Below are 13,908 nucleotides of genomic sequence, written 5' to 3' on the forward strand. Positions count from 1 at the left end.
GACATTAGAAGTTCAGACTTGTGTAAACCGCCGCAGCTATACTCAAATATGTGGGCAATACTTCATCTAAAATGCTTTGAATTAAATCAACACCTTGGAGAACACTGTCCATTTCACCACAATAGGCTACTTGACTGTGTTCCGGGACCTTCTGACCTCCTAAACTTTACAAATTAAAAACTGTATTTAACCCCATATTTTTATTGCCACAAAAACTACCTCCATATTTTCGTTAATAAAAAAAAAAAATGTTTAAACGGTACCAAGTTACCTTCCCGACAAGTCCCGTGATACTTGGGGGTGTCGTACAGCAACACAGGGGGTGTCGTACAGCAACACAGGGGGTGTTGTACAGCAACACAGGGGGTGTTGTACAGCAACACAGGGGGGTGTCGTACAGCAACACAGGAAACACAGTCATCTTCATGAGAATATCATCTTTCTAGAGAGTGTGTAGGCTAAATCGATCGGACGCTACAAATGGTTTTTTATACGTGAGAAAACCAAAGTCTGACAAGCATTGGCTGTAGCTCGGCCACCTTCCACCACAGATGCAGAAGGACGACTTAGGTGGACGCAGCCCATGCAAAACCCCCCCCCCCCCCAGATATCTCTAGTTTAAACTGACGGATTTAGATCAGGATTTTTCTTATTATGTTACTTATACTGAACAGAAATATAAAACGCAACATGTAAAGTGTTTTGGTCCCGTGTTTCATGAGCTGAAATAAAAAGATCCCAGAAATGTTCCATACGCACAAAAATATTATTTCTCTCAGAATTTTGTGCACGAATTTATTTACATTCCTGTTAGTGAGCATTTCTCCTTTCCCAAGATAATCCATCCACTTAACAGGTGTGGCAAATCAAGAAGCTGATTAAATAGCATGATCATTACACAGGTGCACCTTGTGCTGGGGACAGATCCCGCAGTCATGTGAAATCCACAGATTATGGGCTAATACATTTATTTAAATTGACTGATTTCCTAATATGAACTGTAACTCTTTGAAATTGTTGCATGTTGCATTTATATTTGTGTTCAGTGTAGATTGACACAAGGGTGCATCAATAGACTCTTAAGGATTTTAATGCATGAATTTCAGGAATCAATGTGTCCACCCCTGGTTGTCTCAGATCCTCCCATCTGCCACCCTGAGACAACCAATCAAACAACCTTTTCTCAAAGGTCACCACTATCACACGAGAAACACACTCAAAGGGCTCCCAGGCGACACGCACACACAGTTGCACGTACTTACGCACACACAGGTACACACACACACACACACACACACACACACACACACACACACACACACACACACACACACACACACACACACACACACACACACACACGACTCATGTTCCACTCTCTGGCACTTGAACAAAACCATAAAATGGCTGCCATCTTTACAGGATGTGAAAACACAGACCTTTCACCACTGTCTCATTCCTCTGGATTAGTACTGCACGGCACACATTCAGGCACACGCACAAAGACACTTTATAAATCAAACGTACAATCCTGGGAAAAAAACAACTAGGATTACCCATGCCTAAGGCAGTGACGAACCGTCATTCATTTTTTTGAGCTTGCCTGTTTTGCATTTTATTTTGGCATTAATACATGTCACATATCAGTTTGTAAACAATGTAAATAATATATATATATATATATATATATATATATATATATATATATATATATATATATATCTTTGAGTTAATAAAGCCGCATACAAACATGGTCTCTTTTTTTGTTTTCTTGAGTAAAGCAGCTCCAAAAAGCAGGTGTTTCAGTCTAGCTCAGTGCTTTCTGTGGTGGTGGGGCAAAGCCAGCAGAAAATACGGAGCGTTGCGCCGTGATTGGTTCTGTGTTCTGTCACTCATGGGGTCACTATGTCACCGCCAAGTCTAAGGGTAGAGCTAGAAAATTCTAGCCCCCTAGGGTGCTGCCGTAGCGTTCCATTAGAAGTGCCGATCCAAAAAGGCTCAAGGTCATTGGCCACAGATAAAAATTACGTCAAATCACGTTATATCTACAGTAGCTTTGATTGGACTGATCATGTCAACGCCATACATTCGAAATCTGTTTTGAACGGTCATCCAACTCGGAATTGTAAATCCGGCCTCTTTCTAGAGCTACGACCTGAAGATCAATGACGTCATCATAATTCCCAGTTGTCTTGAAAGCACCATAAATCCAGAGAATGCCAGACTTTGATAGACAAAATTTGCCCACGAAGGAACACTGCTCCACCTTCCTGTTCAAGTGAGCACATCACAACAAGGTGAGTTGTATTGTATTGTATGCTGCTGCATAAATGATGTAATATGCCAGGGAGATATGTATACTGTAGCTAAGAAAGTAATGCTAAGTGTATGTTGTGTAGTAAGATGTTAGTAGTCGATGTGCCTCACCCTAATAATTTGGTCCATTTACCCCTCTTAATTTCGCCTACTGTTCTGACTTGGTGGTGCACATGTAGCCTATAACCTGTTTTAGAGAAATGTCATTGAATACTGTAAGAGCTTTCATTGTCTGCTTATATGCCCCCTTTATTTATCCTACGGTTCTGACTTGGTGTACAGTGAGAACACAGTAAGAATGACCCATGTTCTGAATTGTGTCGCTGTACATTTAAAAAGTCCTAAACAAATAGTTAAATTCACTACGTCCGTCCTAGCTCGCTCATTAATGTCTTAATCAAAATGACGGATTGCCTCTTATCCTCTCGTCGTCCCATTATGCCATAGTTTGTACATCTCAACCGTCAGTAAAAACCAAATTTCTTTAAGCAAGTCAGCCATATCAGCTATGTTTTTTTTAAAGGCAGTAAATGAGGCTGAATGAACTGTTTCGCTGCCAGACAAGGCTCCGCTGATAGCCAGGTGTAGCAGTGGTAAGGTGTTGGGACTCTGCTGTTGGGACAGCTTTATGGAGACCCTAACAGTTTGTGGGCACCGTTTGTCAACGTTATAGTGCAATTCATGTATTGTTTAGTGTTGTGTTGTGTAGTGGCTTTGCAGGTATGCATCCCACTTTACATTTTTTATGCCCCACCAAGATTTACATGCTAAAATCACCACTGGCCTAAGGTATCACGATCAATACCACAGGTCACCATGTGTCTGTGCAGCGGTGCTCCAAGTCATCTCAAAGACTGATTGGCTGGTTTAATCATTCACCTCTACAAAAGGAGGGTTTTGGCTGCGGAGGGATGGGAGCGTGTGTGTGTGTAATGCTGCAGTCCCAACTCTTACCTTCTGTCCTGTCTCAGCGTAGTCCGCCTGGTTGGGTCCTGAATTCTCCAGATCCAGAAGTGACTCATCCTCCAGAGTATCATCTGGACTGACCACCGTCAACCCTGATACCTCATCCAGAATGTCCTCTGAAGGGAGAGAGAGAGAGAGAAGGTGTTTGAAACAACAATAGTTGCAGTACACTACAGGAGAAGGACACAACCCACAGATAACCCACAGCTCACAGATAACCCACAGCTCACAACTCTCAACCCACAGATAACCCACAGCTCACAACCCACAGATAACCCACAGCTCACAACTCTCAACCCACAGATAACCCACAGCTCACAACCTACAGATAACCCACAGATAGCCCACAGCTCTCAACTCACAGATAACCCACAGCTCACAACCCACAGATAACCCACAGCTCACAACTCTCAACCCACAGATAACCCACAGCTCACAACTCTCAACCCACAGATAACCCTCAGCTCACAACTCTCAACCCATATATAACCCACAGCTCTCAACCTACAGATAACCCACAGCTCACAACCCCCAGATAACCCACAGCTCACAACTCTCAACCCACAGATAACCCACAGATAACCCACAACTCTCAACCCACAGATAACCCACAGCTCACAACTCTCAACCCACAGATAACCCACAGCTCACAACCCACAGATAACCCACAGCTCTCAACCCACAGATAACCCACAGCTCTCAACCCACAGATAACCCACAGCTCACAACTCTCAACCCACAGATAACCCACAGCTCACAACTCTCAACCCACAGATAACCCACAGCTCACAACTCTCAACCCACAGATAACCCACAGCTCACAACCCACAGATAAACCACAGCTCACAACTCTCAACCCACAGATAACCCTCAGCTCACAACTCTCAACCCACAGATAACCCACAGTTCTCAACCTACAGATAACCCACAGCTCACAACTCTCAACCCACAGATAACCCACAGCTCACAACTCTCAACCCACAGATAACCCACAGCTCACAACTCTCAACCCACAGATAACCCACAACTCTCAACCCACAGATAACCCACAGCTCATAACTCTCAACCCACAGATAACGCACAGCACACAACCCACAGATAACCCACAGCTCTCAACCTACAGATAACCCACAGCTCACAACTCTCAACCCACAGATAACCCACAGCTCACAACCCACAGATAAACCACAGCTCACAACTCTCAACCCACAGATAACCCTCAGCTCACAACTCTCAACCCACAGATAACCCACAGTTCTCAACCTACAGATAACCCACAGCTCACAACTCTCAACCCACAGATAACCCACAGCTCACAACTCTCAACCCACAACTCTCAACCCACAGATAACCCACAGCTCACAACTCTCAACCCACAGATAACCCACAACTCACAACCCACAGATAAACCACAACTCTCAACCCACAGATAACCCACAACTCACAACCCACAGATAACCCACAGCTCACAACTCTCAACCCACAGATAACCCATAGCTCACAACTCTCAACCCACAGATAACCCACAACTCTCAACCCACAGATAACCCACAGCTCACAACTCTCAACCCACAGATAACCCACAGCACACAACCCACAGATAACCCACAACTCTCAACCCACAGATAACCCACAACTCCCAACCCACAGATAACCCACAACTCTCAACCCACAGATAACCCACAACTCTCAAACCACAGATAACCCACAGCTCGCAACTCTCAACCCACAGATAACCCACAGCTCACAACTCTCAACCCACAGATAACCCACAGCTCACAACTCTCAACCCACATATAACCCACAACTCTCAACCCACAGATAACCCACAGCTCACAACTCTCAACCCACAGATAACCCACAACACACAACCGACACATAACCCACAACTCTCAACCCACAGATAACCCACAACTCCCAACCCACAGATAACCCACAACTCTCAACCCACAGATAACCCACAACTCACAACCCACAGATAACCCACAGCTCACAATCCACAGATAACCCACAGTTCACAACTCTTAACCCACAGATAACCCACAGCTCACAACTCTTAACACACAGATAACCCACAGCTCACAACTCTTAACCCACAGATAACCCACAGCTCACAACTCTCAACCCACAGATAACCCACAGCTCACAACTCTCAACCCACAGATAACCCACAGCTCACAACTCTTAACCCACAGATAACCCACAGCTCACAACTCTTAACCCACAGATAACCCACAGCTCACAACTCTTAACCCACAGATAACCCACAGTGACACAAACACACGAGGAGTTGGAAGCACAGGGTTAGCTGCGGTGCAGTGGAGCAGTTTACAGGTTAAGTACCTTGCTCAAAGGCACAACGACAGGAGATGGTATTTAGGAGGATGCTTAACAGGAGCTGTGATTCGAACCAGCAACTCTAGCTTCTCCAGGCTACCTGCCACCTCAGACAGACCTATATAAGACAGTGTTTTGTCAATCCTGGTCCTGGGGATCTGAAAGGGTGCCCTAGCACTAACATACCTGCTTTAACTAAAGGCTTGTTGATTAGTGGAGTCAGGTGTGTAGTGAACCCTTTGGGAACAGGATTGAGAAAACCTCATTCTACAGTATGGTCTGTGCATTATGAAGGTATTACTGTGTCTGACCTTCTGAAAGGGGATAGAAACGGACATGTTACGAATATAACTGCTGTTCCCTGAAGGAAGGGAACGAGGTATAACATACTATGGGGAGTCAACGACCAATCATATTTACCTGAAGAAAACTTAAACAAGCCCAACGGACCAATGAATACAGAGCCCGCCCTCGGAAGCCACCGCCTTCCTGGCTATAACACAACGAGCCCAAACCCCTTGACGGAACAGGGCCAAAATATGTTATACATTGTTCCCTCCTTCAGGCAGCAGTAGTTATATTCATAACTGTACATTCCCTTTCTGTCGGTCACTCTGTAAAACATACTATGGACAGATACTATCACGCCCCAAGCTGGCTCGGAGGGTACCAAACTAGGATGCCCACGGCAGCCCAAGCACCCACAGGTTCAACCAGCTCCAAAAAGGGGTTACAGAAGCCACCTTTTCCCCCTAATACTTACCCAAGAAGCCTGAACTGTCCAATATCGGGAACCAGAACCTGCTGCAACTTGGCTATGCGCACTGACGCGCCGCCACTGACGCGCCGCCACTGGACGCGCCGCCACTGGACGCGCCGCCACTGGACGCGCCGCCACTGGACGCGCCGCCTACTGGACACGCCGCCACTGACGAGCCGCCACTGCACGCGCCGCCACTGGACGCGCCGCCACTGGACTCGCCGCCACTGGACGCGCCGCCACTAGACGCGCCGCCACTGACGCGCCGCCACTGGACACGCCGCCACTGACGCGCCGCCACTGACACGCCGACACTGCAGCCCAAGTCCATAGACCCCAACGGTTCCAAGAACAATACTTACCTTGTGAGTAAGTACAAAACAACAGAACACCTGTCGTGACTTGGTAAAGTGTGCAAACGCGCTGCATGGCATCGACCAGAGTCGATGAACCACATCAGCACAAGGCTAAAAACCCCACAGTTCAGAACTGCGGTACCGCGGACAAAACGCAGTTCATAGATCCTACCGGTTCAAGAAAAAGGCTCACACAAAGACCCAAGGAATCTGAAATGCCAGAACTCACACAAGGAATCGCAAGTCCAAAACAACAGGTACCTGCTGTGACTGTGATAATTCGCATTTGCCATTATCGATGAATCACGGCAGGCCAAGGCTAAAACCCACAGGGGAATTGCGGTAACCTGGATAAATGCACAACCTGCACGCTGCCTAATACCTACGAATACCTACTTCCAGAACTGGCCGTAAGAACATTATGAGCCACACTGAGAGAAGCTACATCCAAGAACAATAACCCAACTCACTGGCAACACAGATATCATCAGTCATCATGCTTCTGAACAATAACGCAACTCACTGGCAACACAGATATCATCAGTCATCATGCTTCTGAACAATAACCCAACTCACTGGCAACACAGATATCATCAGTCATCATGCTTCTGAACAATAACCCAACTCACTGGCAACACAGATATCATCAGTCATCATGCTTCTGAACAATAACCCAACTCACTGGCAACACAGATATCATCAGTCATCATGCTTCTGAACAATAACCCAACTCACTGCAACACAGATATCATCAGTCATCATGCTTCTGAACAATAACCCAACTCACTGCAACACAGATATCATCAGTCATCATGCTTCTGAACAATAACCCAACTCACTGCAACACAGATATCATCAGTCATCATGCTTCTGAACAATAACCCAACTCACTGGCAACACAGATATCATCAGTCATCATGCTTCTGAACAATAACCCAACTCACTGCAACACAGATATCATCAGTCATCATGCTTCTGAACAATGCCTAAAACGCCACCACACCCCTAGTGGAGTGAGCATGCCACCGCTGTGCAACGCTGGGCAACCCCGGGCAACGCCGGGCAACGCCGGGCAACACCGGGCAACGCTATGCAACGCCGGGCAACGCTATGCAACGCCGGGCAACGCCGGGCAACGCTGGGCAACGCTATGCAACGCCGGGCAACGCTGGGCAACGCTATGCAACGCCGGGCAACGCTGGGCAACGCCGGGCAACGCTATGCAACGCCGGGCAACGCTGGGCAACGCTATGCAACGCCGGGCAACGCTGGGCAACGCTGGGCAACACCGGGCAACGCTATGCAACGCTGGGCAACGCCGGGCAACGCTGGGCAACGCCGGGCAACGCTGGGCAACACCGGGCAACGCTATGCAACGCTGGGCAACGCCGGGCAACGCTGGGCACCGCTGGGCAATGCTGGGCAACGCCAGGCACCGCTGGGCAACGCTGGGCAACACCGGGCAACGCTATGCAACGCTATGCAACGCTGGGCAACGCCGGGCAACGCTGGGCAACGCCGGGCAACACCGGGCAACGCTGGGCAACGCCGGGCAACGCTATGCAACGCTGGGCAACGCCGGGCAACGCTGGGCAACACCGGGCAACGCTGGGCAACACCGGGCAACGCTATGCAACGCCGGGCAACGCTGGGCAACGCCGGGCAACGCCGGGCAACGCTGGGCAACGCTGGGCAACGCTGGGCAACGCCGGGCAACGCTATGCAACGCCGGGCAACGCTGGGCAACGCCGGGCAACGCCGGGCAACGCTGGGCAACGCTGGGCAACGCCGGGCAACTCCACAATCCAAGGAGAAAGACACTGCTTAGAAAGAGCCCTACCCTGAGCTGGATTAGAGAAACAGGACCAAAAAAGCTGGTCATAATAAAATGCAGATATCCTTGATCTTATCCATGTACATGCCTAAAGCGCGCACCGGACACAGGCAATGCATCCTCCATTGTTCACTGGAAGAAAACGGCGGATAAGACCCTGGTGTAGAGACGTTCATCCCTTCATGACTCGCCAAGATGGCTTCCAAATAAAGCTTCAATATGGACAAAGAAAGGCCCCTGCTTAAAAATCTCTTGCACCATCAAAATGACACCAAAGAGCTCTGAAAAGGAGAAACTCCTTTAACCGTGACACCAACCCTGAAATGCACGGCACTTATATGTATACAACCCCCTCATAGAGGCCGCACACGCTGACTCTATAATCACTGTCGTAATCACGTTACAGGGTAATCCCTTTGCCGTCAAATTCAACCTTTCAGATGCCAAACCTACAGACCTTTTCAGGGGCCAAACCTACAGATCTTTTCAGGGGCCAAACCTACAGACCTTTTCAGGGGCCAAACCTACAGATCTTTTCAGGGGCCAAACCTACAGACCTTTTCAGGGGCCAAACCTACAGATCTCATATCTGCGGCCAAATCCTCCCGTGCCCCTGGGACAATAGATCCCAATGACACGGAACCCCCCCCACGTGTCCCCGCCCAACAGGCTGATGATCTCCAGGAACCAGGGTTGTCTGGGAGCCACCAGACTCAACAACAGACCCTCCTGACAGACCCTCCTGACAGACCCTCCTGACAGACCCTCTCTATGGTGGCCTGAATTGAGTCATCCCAAGGAACGAACACTGATGGCGCTGAGGAGGATTGCTAACGTTTTAGATGCCCGTAACCAATTGTGATATTTTGTTCGTTTTTTTTTGTTGCTTTGTTTTATTTTGTACATAATGTTGCTGCTACCGTCTCTTATGACTGAAAATAACATCAGAACAGCGATTACTCACCACGAACTGGAAGAAGCTTTTTTTCTTTAACGAGTCCGATGAGGAAGATATACTGCTCTCCCGGGAACAGGCCCAGATTCCCGACATTTGCGTGAAGAATAGAGCCAAGGCATCATGAGCGTTTTTGCACCCCAAGCAACTCCTGTGGCAGTCACAGGCTCAATGGACGCTGACACGATCGCCAGACACCTAACTCACAACATCTAGAGGGATGAGTACTTTCCCCACTGACAGACACCTAACTCACAACATCTAGAGGGACGAGTACTTTCCCAATTAACAGACACCTAACTCACAACATCTAGAGGGACGAGTACTTTCCCCATTAACAGACACCTAACTCACAACATCTAGAGGGACGAGTACTTTCCCCATTAACAGACACCTAACTCACAACATCTAGAGGGACGAGTACTTTCCCCACTAACAGACACCTTAAGGTGGAGCTGAATCTAGTAATCTTTATGTGTGCTTGAAAAGTTTGTAAATTGTGTGACACATTCTCCTTCAGGCGAGCACTACTGAATTCAGGAAATGAATGCGAGCCTGAGAGCGGGCTCTGCATTCAGTGGGCGTGTTTTTAGTTTTCAGGTGAATTGGCATTCCAAGTGACCGACTGAAAGGGAACCCTGTTTCTACAGTATGGAGGTACTCCTACTGAAAGGGAACCCTACAGTATGGAGGTACTCCTACTGAAAGGGAACCCTACAGTATGGAGGTACTCCTACTGAAAGGGAACCCTACAGTATGGAGGTACTCCTACTGAAAGGGAACCCTACAGTATGGAGGTACTCCTACTGAAAGGGAACCCTACAGTATGGAGGTACTCCTACTGAAAGGGAACCCTACAGTATAAAGGTACTCCTACTGAAATGGAACCCTACACTATGAAGGTACTCCTACTGAAAGGGAACCCTACAGTATGGAGGTACTCCTACTGAAAGGGAACCCTGTTTCTACAGTATGAAGGTACTCCTACTGAAAGGGAACCCTACAGTATGGAGGTACTCCTACTGAAAGGGAACCCTGTTTCTACAGTATGGAGGTACTCCTACTGAAAGGGAACCCTACAGTATGGAGGTACTCCTACTGAAAGGGAACCCTGTTTCTACAGTATGGAGGTACTCCTACTGAAAGGGAACCCTACAGTATGGAGGTACTCCTACTGAAAGGGAACCCTACAGTATGGAGGTACTCCTACTGAAAGAGAACCCTACAGTATGGAGGTACTCCTACTGAAAGAGAACCCTACAGTATGGAGGTACTCCTACTGAAAGGGAACCCTGTTTCTACAGTATGGAGGTACTCCTACTGAAAGGGAACCCTACAGTATGAAGGTACTCCTACTGAAAGAGAACCCTACAGTATGGAGGTACTCCTACTGAAAGGGAACCCTGTTTCTACAGTATGAAGGTACTCCTGCTGAAAGGGAACCCTGTTTCTACAGTATGGAGGTACTCCTGCTGAAAGGGAACCCTACAGTATGAAGGCCCTCCTACTGAAAGGGAACCCTACAGTATGGAGGTACTCCTACTGAAAGGGAACCCTACAGTATGAAGGTACTCCTACTGAAAGGGAACCCTACAGTATGGAGGTACTCCTACTGAAAGGGAACCTTACAGTATGAAGGTTCTCCTACTGAAAGGGAACCCTGTTTCTACAGTATGGAGGTACTCCTGCTGAAAGGGAACCCTGCAGTATGGAGGTACTCCTACTGAAAGGGAACCCTACAGTATGGAGGTACTCCTACTGAAAGGGAACCTTACAGTATGAAGGTTCTCCTACTGAAAGGGAACCCTGTTTCTACAGTATGGAGGTACTCCTGCTGAAAGGGAACCCTGCAGTATGGAGGTACTCCTACTGAAAGGGAACCCTACAGTATGGAGGTACTCCTACTGAAAGGGAACCCTACAGTATGAAGGTACTCCTACTGAAAGGGAAGCCTACAGTATGAAGGTACTCCTACTGAAAGGGAACCCTACAGTATGGAGGTACTCCTACTGAAAGGGAACCCCACAGTATGGAGGTACTCCTACTGAAAGGGAACCCTACAGTATGGAGGTACTCCTACTGAAATGGAACCCTACAGTATGAAGGTACTCCTACTGAAAGGAAAGCCTCTTTCTGCAGTATGAAGGTACTCCTACTGAAAGGGAACCCTACAGTATGGAGGTACTCCTACTGAAAGGGAACCCTGTTTCTACAGTATGGAGGTACTCCTACTGAATGGGAACCCTACAGTATGGAGGTACTCCTACTGAAAGGGAACCCTGTTTCTACAGTATGAAGGTACTCCTACTGAAAGGGAACCCTACAGTATGGAGGTACTCCTGCTGAAAGGGAACCCTGCAGTATGGAAATACTCCTACTGAAAGGGAACCCTACAGTATGGAGGTACTCCTACTGAAAGGGAACCCTGTTTCTACAGTATGGAGGTTGTCCTACTGAAAGGGAACCCTACAGTATGGAGGTACTCCTACTGAAAGGGAACCCTACAGTATGAAGGTACTCCTACTGAAAGGGAACCCTACAGTATGGAGGTACTCCTACTGAAAGGGAACCCTACAGTATGGAGGTACTCCTACTGAAAGGGAACCCTACAGTATGAAGGTACTCCTACTGAAAGGGAACCCTGTTTCTACAGTATGGAGGTACTCCTACTGAAAGGGAACCCTGTTTCTACAGTATGAAGGTACTCCTACTGAAAGGGAACCCTACAGTATGGAGGTACTCCTGCTGAAAGGGAACCCTGCAGTATGGAAATACTCCTACTGAAAGGGAACCCTACAGTATGGAGGTACTCCTACTGAAAGGGAACCCTGTTTCTACAGTATGGAGGTTCTCCTACTGAAAGGGAACCCTACAGTATGAAGGTACTCCTACTGAAAGGGAACCCTACAGTATGAAGGTACTCCTACTGAAAGGGAACCCTGTTTCTACAGTATGGAGGTACTCCTACTGAAAGGGAACCCTACAGTATGGAGGTACTCCTACTGAAAGGGAACCCTACAGTATGAAGGTACTCCTACTGAAAGGGAACCCTGTTTCTACAGTATGGAGGTACTCCTACTGAAAGGGAACCCTACAGTATGGAGGTACTCCTACTGAAAGGGAACCCTGTTTCTACAGTATGGAGGTACTCCTGCTGAAAGGGAACCCTACAGTATGGAGGTACTCCTGCTGAAAGGGAACCCTACAGTATGGAGGTACTCCTACTGAAAGGGAACCCTACAGTATGAAGGTACTCCTACTGAAAGGGAACCCCACAGTATGGAGGTACTCCTACTGAAAGGGAACCCTACAGTATGGAGGTACTCCTACTGAAAGGGAACCCTACAGTATGAAGGTACTCCTACTGAAAGGGAACCCTGTTTCTACAGTATGGAGGTACTCCTACTGAAAAGGTACCCTACAGAATGAAGGTACTCCTACTGAAAGGGAACCCTACAGTATGAAGGTACTCCTACTGAAAGGGAACCCTGTTTCTACAGTATGGAGGTACTCCTACTGAAAGGGAACCCTACAGTATGGAGGTACTCCTACTGAAAGGGAACCCTACAGTATGGAGGTACTCCTACTGAAAGGGAACCCTGTTTCTACAGTATGAAGGTACTCCTACTGCAAGGGAACCCTGTTTCTACAGTATGGAGGTACTCCTACTGAAAGGGAACCCTGTTTCTACAGTATGAAGGTACTCCTACTGAAAGGGAACCCTACAGTATGGAGGTACTCCTACTGAAAGGGAACCCTACAGTATAAAGGTACTCCTACTGAAAGGGAACCCTACAGTATGGAGGTACTCCTACTGAAAGGGAACCCTACAGTATGGAGGTACTCCTACTGAAAGGGAACCCTACAGTATGAAGGTTCTCCTACTGAAAGGGAACCCTGTTTCTACAGTATGGAGGTACTCCTACTGAAAGGGAACCCTACAGTATGGAGGTACTCCTACTGAAAGGGAACCCTACAGTATGAAGGTTCTCCTACTGAAAGGGAACGCTGTTTCTACAGTATGGAGGTACTCCTACTGAAAGGGAACCCTACAGTATGGAGGTACTCCTACTGAAAGGGAACCCTGTTTCTACAGTATGGAGGTACTCCTACTGAAAGGGAACCCTACAGTATGGAGGTACTCCTACTGAAAGGGAACCCTGTTTCTACAGTATGGAGGTACTCCTACTGAAAGGGAACCCTACAGTATGAAGGTACTCCTACTGAAAGGGAACCATACAGTATGAAGGTACTCCTACTGAAAGGGAACCCTACAGTATGGAGGTACTCCTACTGAAAGGGAACCCTACAGTATGGAGGTACTCCTACTGAAAGGGAACCCTGTTTCTACAGTATGGAGGTACTCCTACTGAAAGGGAACCCT

General features: G+C 47.8%; 1 protein-coding gene across 1 annotated transcript in view; it reads right to left on the minus strand.

Annotated features, from left to right (window-relative positions):
• Window positions 1-13,908, minus strand: part of LOC115183645 (T-lymphoma invasion and metastasis-inducing protein 1) — a gene marked incomplete in the record, with an annotated part of 77,997 nt that overhangs the window by 13,450 nt on the left and 50,639 nt on the right. Inside the window, 1 exon segment of the mRNA XM_029744752.1 lies at window positions 3,271-3,398. Within this exon segment, the coding sequence (XP_029600612.1) occupies window positions 3,271-3,398 (128 nt within the window).

Source organism: Salmo trutta, unplaced genomic scaffold (genome assembly GCF_901001165.1).
Source record: "Salmo trutta unplaced genomic scaffold, fSalTru1.1, whole genome shotgun sequence".
Lineage (NCBI taxonomy): Eukaryota > Metazoa > Chordata > Actinopteri > Salmoniformes > Salmonidae > Salmo > Salmo trutta.